Source organism: Vespa crabro, chromosome 7, assembly GCF_910589235.1.
Source record: "Vespa crabro chromosome 7, iyVesCrab1.2, whole genome shotgun sequence".
Taxonomy (NCBI): domain Eukaryota; kingdom Metazoa; phylum Arthropoda; class Insecta; order Hymenoptera; family Vespidae; genus Vespa; species Vespa crabro.
In genome coordinates, this window is record NC_060961.1 from 3556958 (window position 1) to 3580684 (window position 23727).

The following is a 23727-nucleotide window of genomic DNA, read 5'->3' on the forward strand; positions in this document are numbered from 1 at the left end:
AATAGTGGTAATGGTCAAACGTTTATGTGTAAATACAACAAAGTATATAAATATCTAACAAGTATATAGGGTCGAATTATTTGATTATAAATATGAATGATCTATGGCAAGCATTGCCTTAAACAAGATTTTACGTAGATCAAGTCACGATTTTAATACAACGCATAATGATTGTAAAATTTATCAAAAACGATAAAAGAGACCGCTTATGCGTTACATAACAACAAAAAGAGGAATAAAAAAAATGGATACGTAAGAAATATATATCTATAATTCTTATTATATATATATGTGTATATATGTATATATATATATATATATATATATATATATATATATATATGTATATGTATATATATAGAGATTATTTTAAAGTTATTATTAAGTAAAAATAAACTTCAGCTTTATAATCGTTCGTTTCTTTTCCCTACCGTTATCTGCGATATCAATGAAATTTAAAAGAGCCAAATAAAAATGAAATACGGACGATTAGTTATTAGATCTTATTTTTGATTCTATATATATGCATTGCATTTAAATTATTTAAAATAATATAAAGTATAAGTATTTCTATAGATTGTAAAATTTTATTTTACATTTCATCATACTACTTCGTAAAAATTTTACATGATAAAAAGAATTAATGACTTTATAAAATATGAGCTCTAATTACATTTGTAATAATATAACACGGATATTCGGATACTGTAAAGAAATTTTAATTTGTATCAATCGTTGCATAAGTTATTACAGTCATTTTGAATTACGATGTATCGTTTTGCAGGTACACGGCCAGTTCAAAACAATTATAAACATCTGACTCTAATGTGTACTTATATACACATATACATATACATAAACATAAACTGTGCAACACGAGTACTTATATGTACTTCGTGATTTGATGCTGGCATCATATCAAATTGTGCAATATTACACACACACACATACACATATATGTACCTATAAAACAATTCTTGTAACGAACTCATTTTTTAAACGCATATAATAATAATTGCGTATATATCAATCAAATTTCTGCATAAAAGTACCGAGCAAAAGATGGATATAAATGGAAAAAAAAAGAAAAACTCTCCAAATTAAAATTACGTAAGGTTATATTGTGACTAAATATAAAAAAGCACCTAATCATGTATATATATATAATTAACTGGAATTTTAAATATTTTTTATTAAGTATAAATACATACTCGTAACATATAAGAAAAAAAACAGAGAATATCTTCTTTCTTCAAATTTTAAAAATACTATATAATCGTCGATAATACAAATGATTAATGATGCAAATAATACAAGTTTTTAGTAGGTATATAAACAAAAGAAAAAGTTGATACACGGTTGTGGAATTTTTTTAGGTGTCAAAATTCAACACAATACTTCACGCTATATATATATTCACATTAATAAAATTACATTAATTAATTATTTAATATATTCACTTAAGCGATGAATATATGTATAAATAATATGAATAAATACGCACACACACACACACACATATAACATATATATATATATATATATATATACACACACATATATATATATATGCTTTTTATTTCACAAAAAACGAACGGTAAGATAAAAAATATTTTTTAATTGAATAATAACGAAATAAAAAATAACAAAAGTATAAATTAAAAGAGTTACGTGAAGAAGCGATAAAAAAAAAAAGAGAAAAGCAGTATGACATTAAGAAGGATCGAATGAGAATAAGAACTTAATTTTTAGCATTCTTTATCATCTAATTATAATAGAAAAAAACGTTCTACGTAATGAATTAGAAATCTAGACTTCAAACAGACGATAATATTAAAAATAGAAAGATATAAGAAATTCATAAAGCAATTGATTTTATCGGGCGATGATCTTTTCCGTTTAAATTCGTAGACGAGCGCACATGGAATTCTACGTTCATGACGTATACGATCATCCGATCTTACGTCATCGTTATTCCCTTCTCCGACCGCAAAAGAGCAAGCGAGAGAAAAGATAAAGAAAGACGGAATGTATCGTGTTGCTGTAGCACGCGTCGACAGTCGATAGAAGTATGCGAATGAAGTTTCTTATGTGCGATCGTAAATTTTTCGGCTAAAGTCGATAACGCCGGACAATTTTTAAAGGAAAATTATTATTATCAAGGACAATAGATATTTGACAGTGCTTACGCATTAACATTTGACTTTACTTTGATCTGGTAAAAAAGTTTAATTCAATACAACAACGCATGCTCGACCCATAGAAACCCCAAAAGCGCAAGTGGTGATATTCGTCACCAGAGTTCGTGGCAAAGTTCTTGATAAAGTTCGCGGCTACTTTCGAAAGGTAATACGAAAAATCCTTTTTCTCATATGGCATCGAAATTTATCGCAAAAAAAAAAAACGTATTTTAAATGTGTTTGACGAAATGAAATAATATCGAATTAAATATACTTTATCAGTTATTATCAAAGGATATCTATTTTATTTTTATACTTTAGATTAAAAAAAAAATTTTTTTTAATTATATGATTTGCTATTATTATTATATAGAAATCAATTCGAATTAAAAATCATACGATCTCCTGCGATTAATTCCAGATAAAGAAGCCAGGAATATTCAAATCAACACGATCTCGCATTCATAATAATAACGGTTTATTTTATCAGCGAATCATAAATGTTATATTTAGATAACCTACGAAAAATTATGAGGGTTGTTCTTTTTTTAAATCGTATTCAACAAAATTTGAGATTATAGGAAAATTAGGTTATTATTACTATGGAGTCAGTTTAAGACAATAACATTGTGTATTAATAAATAAAGCACTGATTATTTGCCAAACTAGAGCGTTATATTTTGATTCGAATTAAAAAAAAAAAAAAAAAAAAAAAAAAAACGCGACTTTCGAAGAACAGCATATTCTAATTGATTGATAAGCTACTATTATGCATAAATTATAGTCGATAGAATAAAAGAATTCGTTACAAAATAAATTCTAGAATATGTTACATACATTGGTGAATTCGAAACAGTTTAAATAAAACTATGATATTTCTTTATAGCTAGTAACTAGTAATAAACAATGATAATTTAATCTAATGCAATGATAATGCATGTTACGTATAATGTTTTCAAAAGTTGATTTTATGCATAATTCTTTAACTTTAATCGATCTCAAGTAAAAATCAAATCTTTCCTATGTCCAACATAGCCAAAATGTAAAAGAACATAAACAAATGATATTTCACGTAGAATTATATAGGTTGGCGCAATGATTTCGTGAAAAAAGGGTTAATCTTGTTAAAAAGAACGCACCTGTATTGTGTTCGTGTGCATGTGTATATATATATATATATATATACATGCATATATATATATATACATCATACATACATATATATGGGCGTGGTTAATGTGCAAGTTTAAATATTACTTTTGCCAATTAATTTATCTACATATTATTTTTTATTATGTCCAAAGTAGCAATGGTTTATCACTGGTTTGATAATATTAAAATATTTCAAATGATATTAATTATAAAAATAAATTTCATCTTCGAGAACATCAAGTAACATATAAATGCAGTCACGAAAATAACTTTTTTCATTGTATACACTTTTTATGAATTGAAAAAAGGAGAAGCAAAAAGAAAGAAAGTAAATATTGAGACTAAATAAAACCAGGCCGGCTTGATATGCTCTTTCGATCACGTGACACCATTTGTATCATCGGCAAATGATATCTACATTCCTAAGCAAGGATGTAATTTCACTCATTACGCTCCGCTTCACAAAATGTCTGTTTTGCGTTGTAAAAAAAAGACTATCTTATAGATATCATAGAGCAATGTAGTTAATGATAATCTATTTTATATATATATATATATATATATATATAAAATATGTATTATATGTATAAATATCTCCACATATTTTTAAATGTTACTTTCTTTCTATGTTATGTTTTTTTTTCTCTATCAGTAAATTCTAATATTAATGAATAAACAAATATTTTATCTGGATTGAAACATTTCAAGTTTCTAATATCTGCATAGAGTGAGAGAAAGAGAGTATCTGCTAAACAGTACTTTGTTTTACGACTCCGCCCCCCCCCCTCTATAGGTTCACAGTACCGTTATTCCGCCCCTGTCTCAAACGACGAATATTTCGTTGTATATGTATATACTTCTACACAAGCGTTGTTACTGGCGTCTGCTAGGTCAGCTGTTGATCTATGATGGAGCAACAATAAAATTGGAACTCAAAAATTCCATTAAAAAATACAAAAATTTCGATGAATCACGTAACAAGTATTAGTGGCAATCCTTTTTGATAATATACTCGAAGAAATTGTTTTTGAACATTTCACGTTTTCTAAAAATTTTGCGTACATAGTCAAAATTCATCGGACACAAGAAATTACGAGACGGAAAATTAGGGCGTGAAAAGGTTAGTATACTTATATACATACAAATTTTCGTTGTTTTTGACGAGGCTGAATTGTGATCATTGAAAAAATTCTATGCGATAATCATAAAATACAATACATAACCGTTAAATATGCAAGCATTATAGCTATCTTTCAATGTGCTGCTACTGCATTGTTCTTTTATTTCTAACGGTTTGATTTTGATTTTCATTCGTTTTCCTTGAAGTTAAGCGTTATATTTGTATCATTAAAATTGTATATGTATAGCTTTAAAAATTATTCTAAATAGAAAATATAAAAGAAACATATTTTGATAACATCTTAGTCATTTTAGAATTCATGCTGATTCATTGATATAGAATCTTTTTATTATAGCAAAATGAATAATTGTTTTATATGATATGTAAAGCCTATCATCAAAGCAAATCTATGTTGTTCTTTTGCATCATGGGTTTATGTCTGTATGAAATTATTTATAATATTATATATATATGTTCTTGTAAAAAATATAATCCTGTAGTTCATAAATCTATATTTAACAGATATAAGTATATTTATAATTGGTCGCAAAATTATTCAGTCATTTTTTTTAAATGGTATAATTATTTCTATGTACAACAGAACAAGAAACTTTGAAATTATAAGTAGAGATATTAATGTGCTATATATACGAAGCATAATTTAAAAGATATTTTTTTTTTTTCTATTTTTCTTCTACAGCGATAAAAAAATATAAAGAAAGTCTTTTCAGTTTTTGTCAAGTATATTTATTTTCTATAAAAGTTTTTGATAAAAAATATTTTAAATTGCCCATACTATATTTTGTATTCCTATTATAATAAAAAAATATTGTTTATTTCTTTTCATTTTTCACATACTTCGTATAGCACACTAATTTTTCTATATCTAAAATTTTTTCTATACTTAAAAGAAAAATTATTCAATTTGAAAAAACGTAAGATTTGTTGTAACACTGTATATATATAAATTTTAAATAAATTCAACATATTAGATATATTTTCCAGTGGTGTTACTATACATATTCATGGCTCTCCTTTTTGTGTACGAATTTATTTGTGCACAGAATATAATATATAAAGTGTCCTGCATGTGTGCACAGGTATGCCATTATGTAAACAACTCAATTATAGATAGAAACATACATATATGTTTTATATAGATTAAATATATATTTACACATATATTTTTGTATGTAACACAGCTTTGTATGTAACATGTACTAGTAGATTTTTTTTCATTTACTATTCTTAATAAGTTTAAAATTAATATGGCTTTATCATTATAATTTCTTATTAATTCATATACATTTTAAAAATATTATATATAATTTATACATGGATGTATGTTTAATTAATTTTAGTGTAAAGGACACTTCATGGGTTTAAATTTATTATTATAAAATCATGTCAAGGAAGCGCTGTAGAGAGGAAACTATGTTGAACTCTGTATCACATATAAATAATCATAATGGAGAAAGTACGTCTTCTTCTAGAGAAAATTCCCCCATTAATCCTGTAAGTAATAAATTTCTTATATAACACTTTGCTAAATATGTCGCTTTTGTTTATTATACAATACTCTGTACACATATAACATTGATTTTAATCAATTTCATATGTTAAAATACAAAATGATTTTTATTTATAGATTGATTTTAACAATTTATAATATATAATCTATTTGTATATATTTACACATATCACGTGCGCTCGAATACACTTAATACCACTGACATTATTTATAACGAAAATCACATATACCATGTCTTATTCAGTCAACAGAGAACATATAACTCAATATCAAGTGATAACACTGTGAACATGACGTAACATTGACATAAATAAGTGTCAAGTACTGTACTGCTAAGAAAATTTTACAAGTGGTAGAAGTTTAAATATATTTTTCTTAAACTTTGATTAAACATTCATGAACATTCATAAACTTTATCTAATATTTTATGTCTGATAAATGTGTAAAATGATGTGAATTATTTGTTTTAAAAAATGATGAATTGTTAGATACAATAACTTGGGAGAATAGAAAATATAATAATAACAATCGAATGCATACAAAAATCTAATTACAGTATGGAATTTTCAATAATCATATAAGTTAAAATATTAATATAATAAATTCTATAATTTATAATTTTCAGGAATGTTCAAATTTGAATTACTTTAAATTAAAAAGCTTCTAAGTTACATTATCATTGAAATAAATTAGAAATTATATCTAAATTTATTTCAGTCAATTTGTAAAGAGGCTCCATTCAGTGATGATCCAGAAGCAATTGCTGAGAGAGATGCAAGTGATTATAATACTCAAATTACATTAAGGATGGCACGTAGTGGGAAAGGTTGGTTTATAAGAGTATTTATTGTTCATTCACTATTCAAAAAATACAATGATAACTGTTATGAGAAATAAGATTTATGAAAAAAATAGAATATTTATGTAATTCCAATATTACTTGTATGTTGCAATTTTAAGTAAACATTATCATCATAGTTGTACTTTTATCATTATACAGTATTTTATAACATGATATATCTTTTAGCACCCAGAAGAGTTAGAGTATATGCTGATGGTATATATGATCTTTTTCATCAAGGACATGCTCGACAATTACTACAAGCTAAAAATATATTCCCAAATGTATATCTTATCGTTGGAGGTGAAATTTTCAATTCTGCTTACAATTTTTTAAAGAATCTAAAAATTATTATAATTCTTTATTCATTCTTTTTTATTTTGTAGTTTGTAATGATGAATTAACACATAGCAAAAAAGGAAGAACTGTTATGACAGATGCTGAAAGATATGATGCAGTAAGACATTGTCGCTACGTAGATGAAGTAGTGAGGGATGCTCCATGGGAAATAGATGATGATTTCATTAAGAAACATAAAGTATGTTTAAATTAATTTATTACAAAAAAAAATCCCTATTAATCGTATAAAGTAAAAATCATATATGTATAACATATGTTCTTTATCATTCATATCAAAGTTGTAATTAATTGTTTTTATAGATCGATTTCGTAGCTCATGATGACATACCTTACATGACAGATGATGGTTCAGACGTTTATGCAGCATTAAAAACTAAAGGTATGTTTGTAGCTACACAAAGAACAGAAGGAGTATCTACATCAGATATTGTTGCAAGAATTGTTAAAGATTATGATATTTATGTAAGAAGAAATTTAGCACGGGGTTACAGTGCCAAAGAACTGAATGTTTCTTTCCTTAATGTAAGTCATTTACAAAGAGCATTAATATATTTTGAAGTTTCTGATTCTAGTTGTTCAAGTTTTTCGAACTAAAACTATGAAAAAATAGTTTTAAAAAAATTGTCATTTCAGGAAAAGAAATTTCGATTACAAAATAAATTTGATGACCTCAAAGATAAGGGTAAACGAGTAATGGAAAATATAGGTGAAAAGCGTATGGACATGATTAGTAAATGGGAGGAAAAATCACGAGACTTCATTGATGCATTTCTTTTATTATTTGGAAGGGAAGGAAGATTGGTGGGTAGTATTTATGGAGGAATTATCCTGTTAATTATTTTGTATTTTATCTTAATAATTCAATATAAAGCATGTTCACAAAAGGAATAAAAAATGTTCTATATAACAATACAAATGAATTCTCTTTTATTCCTAGATGAATAATGATTTTGAAAAATTACACCTTTGAAGATCTCTTATTTAAATTTCGTTGCATACCATTGTGTATGTGAAAATAAAATAAAATATTTCAGAACAAATTTGGTATTTATTATAGTACTTCTATCATATTAGTATACATTACATATTGAGAGAACAATGAAAAACAAATGCTAGTCTTGAAAAATAGATGAGTGATTAATTCTACTTTTAACTTTTTGTTTTTTTTGCAGTCAACAATTTGGAATGAAAGTAAAGGACGTTTGATGCAAGCACTTTCACCTCCAGCAAGTCCAAAAAGAGATGGCAGTCCAAATGGTAGTAGCAGTAGTAATAATGATGAGGATCAAACAAGGTATATTATAACATTTCAATCAATTAATTAATGCATGTAATATAGATTATTAGATATAAGTATTTTATAAACCTAAAGTAATAAAAAATATTATGCATTATAGTCCCCCACCAAAAAAGACTGGGCGCTACGAATTTTCACAAAGTACTCAATATCTAAGCGATGATTACAGTGATGATGAGGAAGAAAATTTACAATCTAAGTGATAAATCATTATGTAAATGCAATGTATCTTCTTATTACGACCAAAATTAGTGTGCTATTTTTTTTTAACATTAGACATATTTTCATACAGCTACATAAGCTGTTTATACAGAGAATAGCACTATGCTTCATAATTTTTGTATGGTAAAATTACTATACATAAAGCAAAATATTTGTTATTATATGGAAATTTAGTACAATTATGAATTATGCAAGTTGGAATATAGACATTTAAATCTACAGAAGATATGTAGATTATTTAAGATATCTATTACATCAAATTTATAATTTTGTTTTCAGTTGTTGCTGTAGTATTACTTATTTGTATTATGTTCCTAATACAGCAATGAATTATTTATTTATTCTAAATTTCTACATGTTTTTACAGATATTAGTATTTATATTTTCATGTACTAAACAAGAAATTGTTTCCAGTATTTATTTTTAAACAAATAATATGTAAAAAGTACTGGTCTGTGAACTGATCTAATAACGATTTCTCTTACTTTATCATCAATTTTGTACAGAACGTATTATAGAATAATCTTACGTCTCATTGTACAGATATCTTAGATACAGAGTAAATATTTCATCTATAAAAACATATTAATTTTATATTGTTGCAAGTAACGCATAACCCTAGAAGTGATCTATAAAAAATATATATATATATATATATATATATATACACACACATACAAAAATCTTACAAAACATGATTGACCATAGAAATGATGATTATTATTAACATATGAACCAGTATGCAAGAAATAGATAAGCAATACTTCCAGGATGAAAGAAACACTGTTTTATAGAGCCTATTCATATTAATTACATTGAATTATATATACTAATTTATTATAAACACATAATAATAAATGATACATAAAAAATATAATAGTTTATATATACAGACATATTAAAGAAATTATAAAATATACTCTAAACTGAGGAGAAGATTAAGAAGAATAACATATAAAATAGTGATCATGGTAACATTTTGTATATAAGTAATGAACGCAATATATAACAAAGTTATTTTTATAGTGAGGTTTTTAAGATTTCATTTATTACAAGAATGAACAATTTCATCTTCGAAAATAAACAAAACATGATTTTACATAAACTAAATACAATACATATTTTTATGACAAAAAAATTATAAGGTGCCTCTTTATAAATATATTTGCGTTCAATATTTTCAAAACTAATGCTTTTCAAAAACATTATACTTGCATACCATGTTCAATGGAAATGCTCAATCTTTTAATAACATATGTAATTGCATGCATTAAAGATTTTCCATGTCTTGTAATATACCACCTGTGCCTCAGTCTAACATAGCTGAAGTACATATATTGAGTATTATAAATGCCTTAGAAGATATTAATAAGATAGTTATTCTATAATGCAATGTCAATTATATATTAATATTGATATTGCAATATATGTACACAGGCCTATAATGCAATAACTATTATTGTTATATGAATATCACTGTCTTCAAAAAATATACTTAGTATCATTTATTAAATAGGAGACTAGAACTTTTTATTTATAGTGAATTTATTATTAAACAATGAAAATATTTTTAATTATGATTTTAAAAGTTATAAACCAAACAACAACTTTATGGCAGATGGGTAAATTTTTCCATATCTTAATATCTCTTCGAAGCATGTAATCCTCTTAATGGAATAATTTAATATAAATATGTTTAAATGATTAGTAAATATAATATAATATTAAATAGAATAAATAAAACTTTAATAAATAATTTTATCTACATACATATATTTCCAATGAAAGAGTGGATGTTTTCTTATAATTTTGCTTATATTTGTATTTTTGTTTTTGTTTAATAGAAATATATTTATATACAAGCATATATATACATATATATATACATACATACATATATATATACATACATACATATATATATACATATATATATATATATATATATATATATATATATATATATATATATATATATATATATATTTATTTATTTATTTATTTATTTATCTATCCATCTTACCTATATATATATATGATTTATTACCATGATCACTATTACTGTTTCGTTAAACGATACTTAGTTGTCGGAATTCAACGATAGAATGACTTATTATTTGTTAAAGTCGCTCAAATCCCTACGTGTTTATTGTTTTTTTATGTTTACATTATTATTATTATTATTTAGTATACAGTAGGTTATGTTCTGAAATTAATCGCTACGTTACTTGATGAGGATTGGTCAATGTTACTATCGATTGAGACAATCAATCGAAATAATAATTTAAACTAACGTGGCGCGAAATATAATCTTTCTTTTTTTTTACATTATCAAACATTGAATTTATAAAAAATATATATAAATAAATGAGATCATAACATTTTCATTTTATATTAAATTAGTCTATTTACAAAGACTAGTAGGAGTATTATAATCAATCCTGGTGCGAGAGAAATGGAACAGCTTTTAAACAAATTAAAATCTGAAACATTTTAATTATTATTAATTGATATAAAATAAATAATAAGATACTATTTATTTTTCATACTTTTGTCATTAGGATCTCGTACTCCGCATTGCCGATGCCCTAATGTTGCTTTTCTCTTTGACGGTATATATCCTGGTATATATAAACTTGGAGCTTCTAATTTCCCAGTCGACATTAATTTACTGAAATCCTGTTCTAATTTATTGGCTATTGGACCTAAATATCAAAATGTATATGTAAAATAATATGTTGTATCTATGAACAAAAAGCAAACTTACACAAACCTTTAAAGTGTATCAAAAATTGAATACAAGCTCCATTGTGTAATATTTTAGTTTTTCTGCTATCGATAGACAACATCCATTCAGGAATACCCATTACTTTTCTTACATCTTCCAAGAATTGTGCTCTAAAAGAAAACAAAATATAGTAAATTTGTTAAAATAATTGTTGCTATGGTTTACTTTTTTTTAAAAGTATATCTACACGACAAAACGAGGTGGTTTTCTTATATTTGCATATTTTACTATATCGTTGTCCGGTTCAATATTAGCACAAGCAAATCTATTATTTCCAAAATCTCTGTCCATAATAACGATTGATTTTCCCATCGCAGAAACTGGCCCATCTAATGGAAAATTTGGATCTGTGAAAACTCGTCTTTCCATTCCTATATTGATTGGTCCCAAACGAGATGAAATGTCGCCTACTTGACATCTTAAAGGCAAATCAGGACCACATTCTTGTCTATACAGATCTTCCTGTTTCAAATTATTGTTGTTATTTAGTACGCTTGAATAATTAACGATGTATGAACAAGAAAAATATAAATAATTTTACATTCAAAGGATCTGCTAATTGAGTAAAATAAGGATTCCATATGTATCCACCTGCGACACATCTAGTATCTTTTACTTTTACAGCCGCATCCACTCCAACAGGATTAACGTATATAGCCCAATTGTGATTCTTTGTCTGTTAAATAAAAAGATTCAAATATTATGTTGTGAAATATATTTTTCAGAATAAAGAAAAGAAAAAATAATATATTTTTACAATATTACGATCATGATTTCCTGGATGTCGTAATTTGACTTCAATTACTGTTTCACTTTGACTACCATCTTTATATGCCAGTTGTGACTATAACAATAATTATATATTAATTTATTTATTAAGATTCTAACTTATATTTAATAATGAATAATAATAAATAATATACCATTTTAACATAACCGTAGGCAAATCCTTGTGGATGATGGAACGAAGCAATTGCTCGTAATTCTACCGCTTCAGATGGTGCATATCCTCTTTCTATCGTAGAACAGGCCCATCTACAATAATAAATAATGTTATTATATATACTCTTTTGTTTCTAATATTTTACCTTAGATTTTTTTCTTTTTTATGAATCACTACACTGTGACCAAAAATGCTTCTAGGTCCGAACAATGGAAGCAAGGTGTCGTTGTAACTCGTTATATATTTTTTTCTGTTATCTAAAGTACCAAATTTTCCGCTAAGGTCTCCCATTTCATATTGATCCGATGTACCTTCCCTAGAGCCTGGAATGTTACTTGAATTCACACCCAACGGATTCCAGTAATTATATAAAGATGTAGCTTCGCAAGGGAATTCTAAATCTATTTCTACCGGAGTCTGTGATTATAAAATATTTTAAATATTTAAAATATCAATATTATTTCTTTTAAGAACTACATTGAAACAGGTTACCATATGTATGTGATATCCGCTCATTTTTCCATCAAGTCCTTCAAGATTAATTTCAATGTCCGTGACATCGTATTCGCTTTGTTGAATGAATTCCAATTTTCCTCTTATATGAACAGGTTCACCATTACCAAACCAATCTTTAGCAATTGCTTTTAATCTATATAATCCACCAATCCTATAGAAGATATTTTGTTGAAATTTAATTTTAATGTTCCAATATGAATTAATGAAATTTTTTTTTGATTTACGTCGAACAAGCGAGTCTTTCTCCTCTTGCAATTGGTCCATGATCATCGTAAATTACTAAACTCTTTCCTAAAATACTATTTCGTCCAGAAAGTGGCAACATCGTATCTGTGAAGAGTTTTCTTGTTAGAACAGGTCCATAGATCTTTTTCCCAGCAATTTCGAGTTTGCCATGTCTTGTTAGGTCACCCAATCGACATAACGAGACTTCAACTGTTGAACAATATTTCGTATGATTTGGATCCCAGTCGACCTAATAAATATTTATACTCTTGATTATTTGTTATTTGTAAAATTTCTTTAAAGATAATTCATTTTGCAATTATTACTTTATGAGGATTGTAAGGTGCACCAGCGCTTAGACATCTGCCAGTCCAATTATAATAATCTTTTCCAGGAGGATTATCGTGTACCATCCATCTGAAAATAATCGATAATACAATTTCTATCATATATTTTTCTTTCATGTATGTCTAACATCTACTACCTATGCTCGGCTGAATTATTCAGCGCACTACCATCGGCATGAACTAAATTTTCAATTATAATAGTTGTATCAGCTTCAGGATTGTTTTTTGGTTGACGGAATATTATTTTTCCTACTATTGGATATCTAAAGATCACTTGTGCCGTAAACATAGGGATTTGTCCTGCATTTTGTGGTAAATGAAGAGCAAAAGTACCACATACCCATGGTATTATACCTTTATTATCAGTTTCATTATACCTTATTAAAAAAAATAGAAGAAAGAAAAAAGAAATTATTAACTAATCTTATATTTTATTATAAAACGTATTATTTCAATATATTATCTCACTTGTGAATTACAAGAGATCGATGAACGATACTATGAATTCCTGACAGTGGCAGATATACGTCCCAATAAATACCATGCAATTTTGCACTTCCAGGTAAAATATCAGTATGATAAGATCCTTCCTTGCGACCTTGAAGCTTTCCTGACAAATCACCAATGCTATATTGATCCTGAGTTCCTAAACCTGCTGGTGGTACTGTCTTCTCGTCGATCTTAGTCGGATTGTACATGTTTTTAGTTGTCAAACACGGTTCTCCGATATCTTCTAAAAATTTAGCTGGTTCAGGTGGTAGTTCATGTATCCTGTAATATGCTACTTTAGTGGCATAACGTAGTCTCGTTTCTAAATTGACTGGTGTCAGAGATATATTGATCCATGTCGGATTAAACGGAGTTTCTTGGCTTAATGTCATCTCACCTTTTATGCCACGAGAACTAATTAATGTTCTGAAACATGTATTTTTTGTCTTTTACTATAATCTATGCTGAAAATTGCAGTACAAATAAATTTAAGTATGCATATTAATGTCGAAACAGAAATGTAGCTATATTCCGTCTAATCATACTTGGCAAGAATCGGTTTACGATGATTGATCTTAGCACAAGCCAAGAACGAGTCGTCGTGCGTAGGGTGAAAAATAACTAAGTACAATAATCGATGTGGTCCAAGAAGATCAGCCGGTAGAAGTGATAATTCTGGATCTCTATAAGAAGTCTTATATTTTGGATTTTGTTTTACGGCAACTTTTATTTTACCTAAACGCATGTCAACATCACCGATAGATTTGCCAGGACCAGCATTATCTGGATCGAAAACTGTTTGAAGTATATTGCAACTTGATTTATCTAAAACATATTAAATAAGATTATGTACAAAACATATTAAATAAGATTATGTACAAAATTAACGAATATAGACAAAAATATATTTCATTTTTCGTACCTTTGCCAATGTTAAAAATATCAGTCACATAAATTTTCCAGTGATGTTCTGTATAATCTATTTGTAACTTTTGGTTATTGATATGATGCAAATCGGCATAAATGATAGTATCGGTGGTATTGTCACCAGCTTGACCACCAAGCCATCGGAACCAAACTGTTCCAGCTACTGGGCCGTAAAAACGAGCTTCGGCGAATTTCTCTGTATTTTTCTCAAAAACCTACGGGTCTGGCGTTTATTAAAAGACATCCGGCATTCAACGTAAAAGAAAATTTTTATTTAGAAAAATATCATAAATTACCGTGATAGAAGCACAAATTATTCTGGACGTATAGGAATCTTTTAGTAATAGACCTTTACCCCATAATCCCTTTTCACCAGTTAGAGTTACACCTGGAACTTCAACAGAACCTGTTTCATTCCCAGGCATTTCCAATGGACCAACTAGATCCGTCAGATCAATTATGCTACGAGCAATAGATAAATTATAAAGCTAGAAGAAATATATTTAAGCCAAAATATATAAGCATATTTCAAATACCTTTCTCCAAGATGACGACGACTGCATCGATCGTCTATGACTGTGTAGTCGACAGGAAATTGTGTAATAGACCAGAACCATTGTTGATCTGGATACTGAAGTGTCGTTTGTAAAGCGAATCGAATTCTTATCGACTTCTCTGTTTTTTGTTCAAATCGGACTTCTCCATGAAGACCACCAGCGGATATATAAGCTGCTAGCTTGAGTGCATTTCCTGATATCACTGTATACATACATCGGAATGTTTTAAGAACAAATATTGTCTTTCTTCGCAATACATCTAATTAAAGTAGTAAAAATTACATCGAATTTACAACTCTAATGAAATAAATTTCTAAATTTATTAAACAAAATAAATCTGTTCTTCGCATGTGTTCCTAATATATTATCATTTTTGAAGGATGATTCACAGTAATCATATTACACATCGATGAACATTAACGCTTTCACTCACCATAACTTAATAAAAAAAGCCACCACATTATCGACAATTATTAAAGATCTTTTATAGCATTTTCTTTATCTTAAATTGATCTTTTGATTCGTTAACTCACATGGTTCGCCATACGGCAGAAAACTGTAGACTTACAACGGTGGCCAGTCAAGGTAACGCCTCGTACTTTCTTATTTCTTTAAACGGATATGGTGGGAGTCTTGAGAAGAGAACGATGACCTTTGCATAAGAAAGTGGGACCTGGCGGTATGTCATCTGGAGGAATGATTTTCAAAGCGAAGAAATAATCAACAATAATTTTTATGAATTGTAGGAAAGATTTGTCTTATTACTCGAGAAAAAATAAAATTTGACTATCAATTAATTGCATAAATATTATTGGATATCTGTCAAAAATTTGAATGTTAATAAAATAACCTTACTTGGATCTAAAAATTAATCGTCTTAACGAAAACAGAAGGATAGAAATGATTAATAGTCAAGAAGAATTACAATCTATTTTTAATACGATGAAAGTATTTATGACTTTTGATTTTATACGAAAATTACTACGATGTATTACATTTTATATAGGAAACTGTATAGACAGAGTCGTGTGAGTAATGATATATCGTATATATTTTTATTTTAACATTGTTAATGAAAAAAATTATTTAATGAATATTTTCTATTAGACATTATCAAAAAGATGTAATAATAAGACGATTAAAAAGAAGAAAAAAACGACTTTTTGAAGGTTGTAATTATAGAGGCAAAAATATTAAATGTAAATGTAATTGTAACAGATGCACGTAAGTAACAAATATTATTTAAATTATATAAAATTATTAAGATCTGTATGTGCATGTAATTATAAAGGATGGTTCTTCCAGTAAATACAGAAATATCTGTAGCCGTGTTTTAGAAACTGACTTTATGACAAACATTTGCGATAATCGACCAACTAAAAATGAAATGTATGTACGATTAAATAATTATATTATATTTTATTATTAATAACATAATATCTTTAATTGCATTACAAATTAAAAACTACGATTGATAATAATTTCATATAGTAAGCGAACATCATCGTTGTTTATAATTTTATAAATATTTTATTCATATTTTGTTGTTTTAGTTGTACAGATAAGGATCAAGTTCGTCCATGGACATTGGAGCAGACACAACCACAGGATCACAGAGATGTGTATTTTATCATTTACTTTTCATACTTGTTCTTTACATGGATCGCCTGTTTGACAGCAAAATTTATTTTTCACATAAACTGGACAGCATCCAGCAGTAGTTACAAATGTTTTTTGCTAAATGTTCCAATAAAACTTTAAAACCCATAATCCTTTAATGATAAATTTCATTAGAAATTCAATTTTTTGCATTAAGTTTGATAATGAGCGTTCAAATTAACTTTATCAATTAAAAAGATAACGATCAACGAAATACGGTGACGATATTTGAAGGAAAGCTCTCGATCTTATGGACGGCTGGGCATGGTGGACGAAAATGCAGTAAAGTACAATGCGCATGCCGTTGCTGCAACATGACACAACAATCCCAACCAAATCCGTATGTTCATCGGCAAATTCTTGTTTCTATTTCGAATCTTGTAATTCGTTGACTAAATTAAATGAAGAATTGGATGAAATGCAAACTGATAATTCTACAATTACTGAAGTTATCAGCAAGTACGAATTATATTTTTTGAGTATTTTTTATTAAATTTTAAACTTGCCAATTTACGAGAAGGATGATATGAAATGAATCGATTTCCATTGATCCTGATATCAGTATTTTTTTTTTTTAACAGGCTTTCAAAGCATACAAAAGTAGACAAATGTTCACAGTCACCTTATGAGGTTTCTAAATCGGATTCCAAGATTGAATTTGGCCGAGATAAGAACTAAGTGTGTGTATGTGTGTATGTGTGTGTGTGTGATGATTCAGATTTAAAGAATGTCATTATATGCAGTATAAAATCTGTTATTGTTTGTTCTTTAAAAAAAAATATATATATATATATTATAATATATATATTATAGATTAATAAATTAATATAGGCATTATAAATAATGAAGGACAAAATCGGGCACTGTAATAAATTTCAGTGTTAGGGTTGCATCTTTTTAGATCGTTTTTTCTAATCAATATTTATAAAATTATGATTTTAATCTTTAATCATAATGCTGATATTAATCACATTGTTAATCTAGGAAATATATATAGATTACCCGATATCATGAAAGTGCAGTGGCATGTAGTGGCTCTCAAATATCGGGCAGTTATTTTCGGTATCCACGTGCTTTGGATATCGGAGCACAGATCGAAAACGAAAGCCAAAAATAATGAATCATCGTCAAAAACTACAATTCTTTGACTGAAATTAAAATTCTATCATATGCCAATGTATAGAAAGAACTATAGAAAATATTTATCATTCATTTCGATTTGTTTAGAAGGAATATTATATTTCTTTTTAAATAAATCTAAAACCGTAATGCGTGACGCAATACAGGACGGACAGTTCTTTTTTTCATCTTGGCATTTCCAATCCGTAAATAAAAACTAAAAATGACTTCAGTTGAAAAGTTCTAGATTACGTATGATCAAACAAAAGTACAAAGAAGAGCTATTGCATACGCACCAGAGAAAAATACGAGAATTTTACGTGAGAACCAAAATAAACCTATAAGACGATCGACAATATGGAGTCGCAAGATATTACTAATGGCGGATGTGCGGAAAGACAAAGAGAGGAAGCCAAGTTTCTTCCTGATCGACGTATAAACGTAGCAGATCGTTTCAATCGTATACGAGGGGTAATGGAATCATCCGTTATCTTTGTTCGTTTCCAGGGGCACCCTTGACTTATATTTTCGTTCTGAAAAGCGGATCCCGATAGCGCGAAAGAACAGGGCGGTAGACAGGCACCAGTCGCGCCGCCGTTCCTACGGTCCTCGGCAAACTGTTTTAGTCGAAACGTCGAAAGGTTCGCTATTTTGAGGTGGCTCGCACTAAATATGGTCAGATAGGCGTTGGCGTTGTACCCGGGCTGGGCACCCCTGTTTGAGCAGAACACGATGGTGGGGGAATCCACCAAAGTTACTTAGACAAGTTCACCTCTATGATTCGGACAGTTGGTTAGTTGTGACCATCTCGTACAATCCTCTTAGAAACCAACTGTAGATATGGTAAGTAGGTACCGGTGTTGTTAATGAGGTACCATTATCAACCCGTAAAACTTAATTGCGGAAAGAAAAGACAACGGCGATTTTTCATGGAATTTTTTGCGAAGCATAATATTCAAATTTATATTTCTACCTTACGGGAAGATCAAGGAAGAACGCAACATGTTGTCTAAACGTGATAGCTTGATTAGTGGCCGAAGAATCGATGCCAAAACGTGTCGTACCACGACGCTGGATTCCACGAGGATGATCGATCGATGGATTACGCGGTGTGTGTCGTAAATAATATGCCAAGTGACGTATCGATGAATGGAGTGCAGCTTGCAGCCTCCATGATCGCGGATTGTGTTAATGGAGTGCAAGAGTGGTCTCCGTTAAGCTCTTGGCCGTTCGCCATTTCATACTTTGGTGCCACTTCCGTTTATTTTTTCATTAGCCCTTAGAATATGGTGTACCTGTTATTTATCTTTATCTAAAAAATCATAAGGATTTATATTTTTCTTGATAATTCATATGAGTTTTTAAGATATTTCATGTATCATGCTTTCGGCATTGTCCACATGTTTTTTTCAGCAAATTCGTCACCGTAAAGACGATAACGTTACACTGTTTTTCTCGTTATATCAATGACAAACCTAAAACAAATTTCCAATTATAACATTGTTCTCATCTCTTTTATATAAAAAATTATAGGAAGATCATTAAAAAAGCACTCATTTCTACCAAAAATTTGATTGAGTCGAACTATAATCTATAATAAAAGAACGAGTATTTCTTCAACTGCGTGTGGCTGTTTATAAAAATACCAGAATTATGTAATGATCGTAACTCGAGAGGCGGCGTACCGTCGAGACGATCGGTCTATATACGTCTTGGCTGCATGTCGACAGTACTACTAATAGGGTGGTTCTATTTTTAGTATCAGCAAACGATATCTTCTGAATTTTCCCTAGCGACTTTCGGATCGAGTCATAGCTCATAACTTCTATCGAAGAATTTGTATTTATCAATTCATAAAAAATTTCTTTCCCATTTTTGAAATTAAACAAATACAAGAACGAGCAAATAAATGGAGTCAAATCTTGGAAACATTTCAAGGAACGCTTTTTTCAAAATCTATATGGTCAAAATATTCCGTTCTCGTTGTACACGTGGTAACAGGTTCCAATTGGATACAATACAAACTTTTGAGAATACATAAAATTATGAGAGACCACCTGTTGCGTCGGTATCATCACAAGATGATCTCTTCTGATAATTATAAATATATCGATTTACTTAATCGATTACCTTAACTCATAAACTAATCTCATATAAACGACATTAAACTCATTTGTCAAAGAAATAAATAATATAGCGACGGAAAAGTGTTTAATTCGACAAGAAAATCATACATTTTAGGCGGATAAGGAAAAGAAGAAGAAGACCAAAAAGAAGGAAGAGGCAGCTCCGGCGCCTCCTCCTCCAGAACCTGAGCCAGCACCGGCTGAAGAAAAACCACCAACCCCGACTGGTACCCCTAAGGAATCTGGATCCGCAAGGGCGAGCAGTCGTGGTAGCCGAAGGGCTAAGCGTAGCGGTTCCAGTGTCTTTTCTATGTTCACTCAGAAACAGGTCGCTGAGTTTAAAGAGGTACGTTTGTACGAATAAAAAAGTCAAAAAAGATAGGATGAACGAATAGGACACTTTCTTTTTGATAAATTAATTATTAGAAAGTTAAGAATTCTCAATTTAAATGAGACAAAATATATATATATATATATATATATATATGTCTTTTGTGTCAATCTTTAAACGCAGCATATTAAAGTGATGAGATAATTGCTGGCAAACATGCATAATTTGCTTTATCTGAATCTACAGGCTTTCCAACTTATGGACCACGACAAGGATGGTATCATCGGTAAAAATGATCTACGTATGGCCTTCGACTCGGTCGGTCGTCTTGCTACTGACAAAGAAATCGATGAGATGCTCAATGAGGCACCAGCACCCATCAACTTTACTCAATTGTTAAATCTATTCGCTGTTCGTATGTCAGGATCAGGTAATTGAACAAAACTTAAATTTTCTAAAATATTAGACGATATCTTCTTGTATATACTGATTAAAATGTTTTCCTGTTAGGCGCTGATGACGATGACGTCGTGACAAATGCCTTCAATACCTTCGATGAGAATGGCAAAATCGATGGAGAAAGGTAAATAGTCTATCATTTAATAAAGAATAATTAATTTTTAATTAAAATATCATTTTTACAGACTGAGGCACGCCTTGATGACCTTTGGCGACAAATTTACCGCGAAGGAAGTTGACGAATCCTACGATCATATGTACATCGATGACAAAGGTTTCATCGATACACCAAGTCTTATCGCCATGTTAACCGGCACAGGCGAAGAAGAAGAAGATTAAACTTATATTACTGACATCCGGAAAAAGAAACACATTAAATTTCTATTCATTGCAAACGAAGTCTCTTGTTACGTCAGATTCGCCGAGACCGTTTCTGAACATAACGACAAAAAGTATGTCACGAATCTAACGCCTAGCATTCCCTTATCCTGTTTTCGATGGCAAAGGTTTAATTTTTTCAAAGGGACATGTACAAAGAACGATCTCAATCCGTTGAGAATACACATTATCTACCAGGATTCTTTTCATGGTGTGTGCGCTTACTGCGTAATCTGAGGATAAACGAGACTTCGAATCATACAATATTTATCATTCATATAATAAAAATATTTTAGAACACCATAACGAGACGACTCTCTTATTCTGCAGTAGTCATCATCGAATTACGAGCGATCTTGTGTGTGAGAGGAACTGGTTGTTTGTCACGCCAGTGTTATTCTTGTTCGATTTCCGAATTTTCAGACAAAAATAAAAAGTACATTTTTTTGTGGTATATTAAAATATTTCAAATACATTGTAAATGTAAAATGGTCTTTCATTTAGTGAACTACCTATTACAAAATATACTCATTCCCGAATTATTTCGAAATTGAAATGAAATTATTTTCCAAGAAAAAAAAAAACAATCAAAAATACAATCATACGAAAGAATTAAACTAAAAATACCTGATTCAAATGACGAATGTTTTCGTTATCTAATCATGTAATATGAGTTTTTTTATATCATGCTTAAAAAGACTCCTCCTCGTTTTACGCTTGGCTAAGTACCAAAGTATATGTTGATGACACTTGACTAAATTTAACTACGCCCAAATAATTAATATATACACCGCCTGCCACGAACATCACCGGTCAACTATTTTATTAAACTAACATGAAATTTCCTGGAATATCAGAGAAGTTAATAAAATTTATCTTCATATAACGTGTGATAGATGTAGCAACTTTTGCTTATGATTACTATGTGTATGTATATGATATGCATCACTATATATATCCATACGTTAGGTTTCTTTTTTTTTTTATATAGAATTCATCGTACTTTATGCTGGACCAAGTTTCTCTTATGGATCTCAATATAAAATCACTAACGGATATAAAATAATTAAATTAAATTGAAAATATTAATAACGCAATATTTAATTGAAACTATTAATAATATAATATATAATAATAGAAGATATAATTCTTGTTTACTTATCATCATAAAATAAATGTTACCAATAAATGATCGTGTTAAATTAAGTGAAACATAACGCCAAAAGGAAATGACATTTGTAGTTCTAGTCAAATAAAAAACAAAATCAATAGAACACTAAAAATTAATCATTTATCATTATATGCTTATATATGTGAGAGAAAAATATGTTGAAAGATTAAAGAAAGGTTAAAAGAAATAAATTTCATTGACTGAATGATTTAAACTTTACATATAAATTTAATAAGCTTTAATAACGGATGGAAATGGTACGGGTATCAAATGGCGCTAATTCAATTTAAATTCAAATGCAGTGTGAAAATAAATGAAATAATAATATCGCGTACGTGGATAATAATAATTATAGCTTCATTTTTGATAGATCTGTTTTTCAAATTATACATTTATAACATAATGAAACTTAAAAAAATTCATTTGTTAATTAATAATACTTATATAGAAAGAAGTATATTTTTAATACTATTTTAGAAAATTCAAAGTTTAATTAAAACACACAACTTACCAAATCGATGGTCCGATGATCGAAGTATTCCTCGTAGTGGATGCAGATGGAATGGAGCGGTTGTACCGTTGGAAGCAAAGTGACACATGAACGTGGTCATAAAGACAGGTGGAAAACCGGAAATCCCAATGAAGCATTTGTGCCAAGTGACGCACTTTACGTTTGGCGAGTACTCCTTCCTAAGTTTTGCGCTAATTATATTAATTAAAAAACATTTTATCGATAATATTTGTTATTTCTTTATTATATATCTTCGAGAACAGCGAGGCTTCAATATTTTATTGATAACAAAAAATTGATATGCAAAAATTACCATGTCTGAACATATTAAACAATATTCCCGGGAAAATATATTTTGTGACATCCAAACAGATTTCACTGGAGATGGTATCAGCACCAATGGAGGGGGCCAATCTTAGATCTATAAAAGAGCGCGTCCTGCTAATTTTTGGACAGTATGAAAATACGATAATATAGA

At 28.8% G+C, this 23727-nt stretch overlaps 4 protein-coding genes across 12 annotated transcripts; 3 read left to right on the forward strand and 1 right to left on the reverse strand.

The window, feature by feature from the left end:
- The first annotated feature begins 1639 nt into the window (after positions 1 to 1639).
- On the forward strand, positions 1640 to 9286 carry LOC124425732 (choline-phosphate cytidylyltransferase A-like). 6 transcript variants are annotated; one of them, XM_046966510.1, is made up of 11 exons: positions 1640 to 2346; positions 4126 to 4452; positions 5458 to 5552; positions 5814 to 5967; positions 6701 to 6809; positions 7011 to 7127; positions 7211 to 7362; positions 7485 to 7706; positions 7818 to 7985; positions 8357 to 8478; positions 8582 to 9286. In XM_046966510.1, exons 4-11 carry the CDS (start codon positions 5857 to 5859, stop codon positions 8682 to 8684), a joined length of 1104 nt encoding a protein of 367 aa, XP_046822466.1. In that variant the 5' UTR covers positions 1640 to 2346; positions 4126 to 4452; positions 5458 to 5552; positions 5814 to 5856; the 3' UTR covers positions 8685 to 9286. The 6 variants fall into 6 exon arrangements, with proteins under 6 accessions (XP_046822466.1, XP_046822464.1, XP_046822465.1 ...); XM_046966514.1 differs by having other exon boundaries at positions 1641 to 2346; positions 6609 to 6809; XM_046966508.1 differs by lacking the exon at positions 5458 to 5552.
- Positions 9287 to 10813: 1527 nt separating this feature from the next.
- On the reverse strand, positions 10814 to 23671 carry LOC124425727. Of its 4 annotated transcripts, XM_046966495.1 has the most exons (19): positions 23563 to 23671; positions 23250 to 23440; positions 15475 to 15697; positions 15235 to 15400; positions 14934 to 15153; positions 14557 to 14836; positions 13991 to 14437; positions 13660 to 13899; positions 13502 to 13592; positions 13175 to 13425; positions 12927 to 13101; positions 12580 to 12851; positions 12415 to 12526; positions 12249 to 12335; positions 12033 to 12167; positions 11679 to 11953; positions 11477 to 11601; positions 11253 to 11408; positions 10814 to 11186 (listed from the first exon to the last, which is right to left on the reverse strand). In XM_046966495.1, the coding sequence occupies exons 2-19, from the start codon at positions 23347 to 23349 to the stop codon at positions 11098 to 11100; spliced, it is 3444 nt and encodes a 1147-aa protein (XP_046822451.1). In that variant the 5' UTR covers positions 23350 to 23440; positions 23563 to 23671; the 3' UTR covers positions 10814 to 11097. The 4 variants fall into 4 exon arrangements, with proteins under 4 accessions (XP_046822451.1, XP_046822453.1, XP_046822452.1 ...); XM_046966497.1 differs by lacking the exons at positions 23250 to 23440; positions 23563 to 23671 and adding an exon at positions 16029 to 16169; XM_046966496.1 differs by lacking the exons at positions 23250 to 23440; positions 23563 to 23671 and adding an exon at positions 15929 to 16062.
- LOC124425737 lies at positions 16078 to 19121 on the forward strand. Its single transcript, XM_046966522.1, has 5 exons — positions 16078 to 16174; positions 16242 to 16523; positions 16603 to 16719; positions 16801 to 16884; positions 17049 to 19121. The coding sequence occupies exons 2-5, from the start codon at positions 16396 to 16398 to the stop codon at positions 17254 to 17256; spliced, it is 537 nt and encodes a 178-aa protein (XP_046822478.1). The 5' UTR covers positions 16078 to 16174; positions 16242 to 16395; the 3' UTR covers positions 17257 to 19121.
- On the forward strand, positions 18979 to 22056 carry LOC124425735 (myosin regulatory light chain 2). Its single transcript, XM_046966520.1, has 5 exons — positions 18979 to 19116; positions 20515 to 20745; positions 20977 to 21160; positions 21241 to 21313; positions 21375 to 22056. Exons 1-5 carry the CDS (start codon positions 19114 to 19116, stop codon positions 21526 to 21528), a joined length of 645 nt encoding a protein of 214 aa, XP_046822476.1. The 5' UTR covers positions 18979 to 19113; the 3' UTR covers positions 21529 to 22056.
- Positions 23672 to 23727: the final 56 nt, after the last annotated feature.

Excerpts from the sequence above, each read along its gene's own strand:
- LOC124425732 (XM_046966510.1), top strand. The coding sequence starts at position 5,857 with ATGTCAAGGAAGCGCTGTAGAGAGGAAACTATGTTGAACTCTGTATCA. Across the intron at positions 5,968-6,700 it reads AAAATTCCCCCATTAATCCT|TCAATTTGTAAAGAGGCTCC; the intron begins GTAAGTAATAAA and ends AATTTATTTCAG. Across the intron at positions 7,707-7,817 it reads TGAATGTTTCTTTCCTTAAT|GAAAAGAAATTTCGATTACA; the intron begins GTAAGTCATTTA and ends TTGTCATTTCAG.
- LOC124425737 (XM_046966522.1), top strand. The coding sequence starts at position 16,396 with ATGATTAATAGTCAAGAAGAATTACAATCTATTTTTAATACGATGAAA. Across the intron at positions 16,524-16,602 it reads AACTGTATAGACAGAGTCGT|ACATTATCAAAAAGATGTAA; the intron begins GTGAGTAATGAT and ends ATTTTCTATTAG. Across the intron at positions 16,720-16,800 it reads TGTAATTGTAACAGATGCAC|TAAATACAGAAATATCTGTA; the intron begins GTAAGTAACAAA and ends TGGTTCTTCCAG.
- LOC124425735 (XM_046966520.1), top strand. Across the intron at positions 20,746-20,976 it reads AGGTCGCTGAGTTTAAAGAG|GCTTTCCAACTTATGGACCA; the intron begins GTACGTTTGTAC and ends CTGAATCTACAG. Across the intron at positions 21,161-21,240 it reads TGTTCGTATGTCAGGATCAG|GCGCTGATGACGATGACGTC; the intron begins GTAATTGAACAA and ends TTTTCCTGTTAG.
- LOC124425727 (XM_046966495.1), bottom strand. The coding sequence starts at position 23,349 with ATGACCACGTTCATGTGTCACTTTGCTTCCAACGGTACAACCGCTCCA. Across the intron at positions 15,154-15,234 it reads TAATTTGTGCTTCTATCACG|GTTTTTGAGAAAAATACAGA; the intron begins GTAATTTATGAT and ends CCAGACCCGTAG. Across the intron at positions 14,438-14,556 it reads CGTAAACCGATTCTTGCCAA|AACATTAATTAGTTCTCGTG; the intron begins GTATGATTAGAC and ends TACATGTTTCAG.